The sequence below is a fragment of the Benincasa hispida genome, chromosome 9 (assembly GCF_027475165.1).
Source record: "Benincasa hispida cultivar pf3 chromosome 9, pf3_genome.v1.1, whole genome shotgun sequence".
Lineage (NCBI taxonomy): Eukaryota > Viridiplantae > Streptophyta > Magnoliopsida > Cucurbitales > Cucurbitaceae > Benincasa > Benincasa hispida.
Genome location: NC_143486.1, coordinates 46,544,323 through 46,546,707, shown reverse-complemented (window position 1 = coordinate 46,546,707; position 2,385 = coordinate 46,544,323). Strand labels below are relative to the sequence as shown.

Sequence of the window (2,385 nt, the reverse complement as noted above, 5' to 3'; positions counted from 1 at the left end):
CTTAAAATAAAGAAATAATTAAAAAAAATCAACGTAATTCGACATTAGTAGAAGCATTTAATTTCAATTATAAATAGTTTTCTAAAAAATTATTTGAAGAAAATGCATTTTTTAAAAACACTTATTTTCCTAGGCAATCCAAACAAGTAATCACATCACTCAAAAAAGTATCAAAAAGGTATGTTAACATAAGATTGTCGGTGTAGTATATAGCATGGAAGAAATAAACTTTACCTGATGAACCCTGAAAGCTCCCCATATGTCCATCTATACTTTGGAGAGAGAACTCTCGCCCATCGAAAGAAACAGTACTTGCAATGCCTCCAACAAACTTTAATCGTTAGAGAAAGCACATTTATGGGCTATTCTTCGTTTTATTTTCTCCCAGTTGCAGGTAGCTTATTTATTTTCACAAGACTTGGAACATATTTAATGAGCTTTTCTATTTGCCTCTCCTTTCTTGCAGTTTGACATTCATAGCATTCACCAACTTTTCAGTCTTTGGCTCAACCATCATTCCCTTCAATGTCATCTCTCTGAAATAGCGCAGCCCATCGTCTTTTCTTCCCTTCTCAAACAACCCATGAATCATAATCGTGTAAGAGCAACGGTCGGGTCCCAACCCCATCTCTTCCATTTCATTCCATGTAGACTTAACCCTTTCCTGAATATCCCAGTCCATGTACAATCTCAAAATCAGATTGTACAAGTCACTAGTCATCTTGCAGCCACTTCTTTCCATCCTTTGCAAGAGTACAGGAACTTCCTCTGGTTCCCTTACCGACCTGAGTAAATAGCTAAAAGTCACAGAATTTGGCCAATAGCTTCCCTTTCTCTCTTCCATTTCATCCAAAAGCTCATTAACCTTCTCCATCCTCCTAATCTTACAAAGATGTTTGATAAGGGTGTTGTAAGTTGCTACATTTGAAGCACACCCTCTCTCATTCATTTCCTTGAAGATCTCTAAAGCTTCAGGAATCCTCTTCTTGAAACAAAGTGCATCAATGATGCAATTGCAAATCACAACATCAGTTTTCAAACCCCTTTCCCACATGGCTCTAAACAACTTCAAAGCTGTCCCTAGCTTTCCCTTCTTTGTCAATGAGTTAATCAAAATCCCATAAGTGTACATATCAGGCTCGCATTTCGATTCAATTATCTCCCTCCAAAACCTTTTGGCCTCATGAACATTCCCCAGAACACACCAGCCATTAAGGATAATATTGCTTGTCTTTATATCAGTAACAAACTCATGCTTCTTGGAATGGAACAAGGTCTCTGCAGCTTCTACATGCTTGTATCTGCACAACCACATCAAAAGTGACTGAAATGCCACCAAATTCATTTCAAGTCCAAATTCTTGCCTTCTGTAGAAAATGCCAATTGCTTCCTCCACTTTATGAGCTGCAGCATATCTATTAAGAAGAACTGAATACGTTTCCTCATTAACAAGTTCTTCTCTCTTAGACATTTCCACAAACACCTTGTCCACTTCCTCGAAACGGCGGGATTTACCGAGAATATCGAGAATTTCATTGTAAATAACAGAACCAGGGGAGAATTGACCTTCTTTAGTATCTCTTTTCGTAACCCAATTGAAGAAAATGAAGGCGGGTTTCCAATCCAATCGATGTCTTCGCAGCACATTGAGAACAAAATCATCGGTTAGTACAAGGTCGCATCGATTAAGAGCACTCTCGATCTCCTCCACTGGTTTGTCCCTTCTAAATTTGATGACGTTTCGGACAAAAACAGCAGACTGGTCATCTCGATGAACGGTGATGGATTCATCCGAGACAGCAACAGAGTTCGAAACCAGAGTTCTTTCATGACAGTTTCTAGGCCGAGGTGTGAGACTTTGATGCTTGCAACTTAGTATATGATGAATACGATCGTAGACGACGAAGAAGGGTCTGTGTGAAGTGGGAATGTGAGGAAGAAAACCTTTCAACAGGTTTGATTGGAACCCTAATTTGAATTTTCCATGGAAATCTTCGGCTGTGATGTTCCTCAACCATGGGGATTCGAACCTCATCTGGAATCCTCCGATTACAAAGGTAGTTCTTTCAGGTGGTACGATTCTTCGGCAGATGGATGAACAAAATTTGGGGGAAAAATGAACTAGGGCCTACTTTTCAAAATTGAGGTTTCTTTTAATTTGCCCTTTCCTCCGGTTGGAAAAACCTCTGACTCCTATGATACGAATAAGCAGAAAAATAATAATAAAACCATAAGAAAGCAATAAAAATTACAACAATTTAAGTAAAAAACTTCAAATTCGAAAAAAAGCCCCGGCCTACTAGAAAAAAATTCTATGTGAAAAATTATCATAATCACACACAACTCCCTCCTCCGACCTTAATTACAAGAGCTTTTATACTACTT

General features: G+C 38.4%; 1 protein-coding gene across 1 annotated transcript; it reads right to left on the bottom strand.

Moving 5' to 3' along the window:
* Positions 1–388: 388 nt before the first annotated feature.
* LOC120086543 (Tetratricopeptide repeat (TPR)-like superfamily protein) lies at positions 389–2,185 on the bottom strand. Its single transcript, XM_039043243.2, is given in 2 exon segments — positions 389–466; positions 468–2,185. Coding segments are annotated over 2 exon segments (1,605 nt in total). The 5' UTR covers positions 2,036–2,185; the 3' UTR covers positions 389–429.
* Positions 2,186–2,385: the final 200 nt, after the last annotated feature.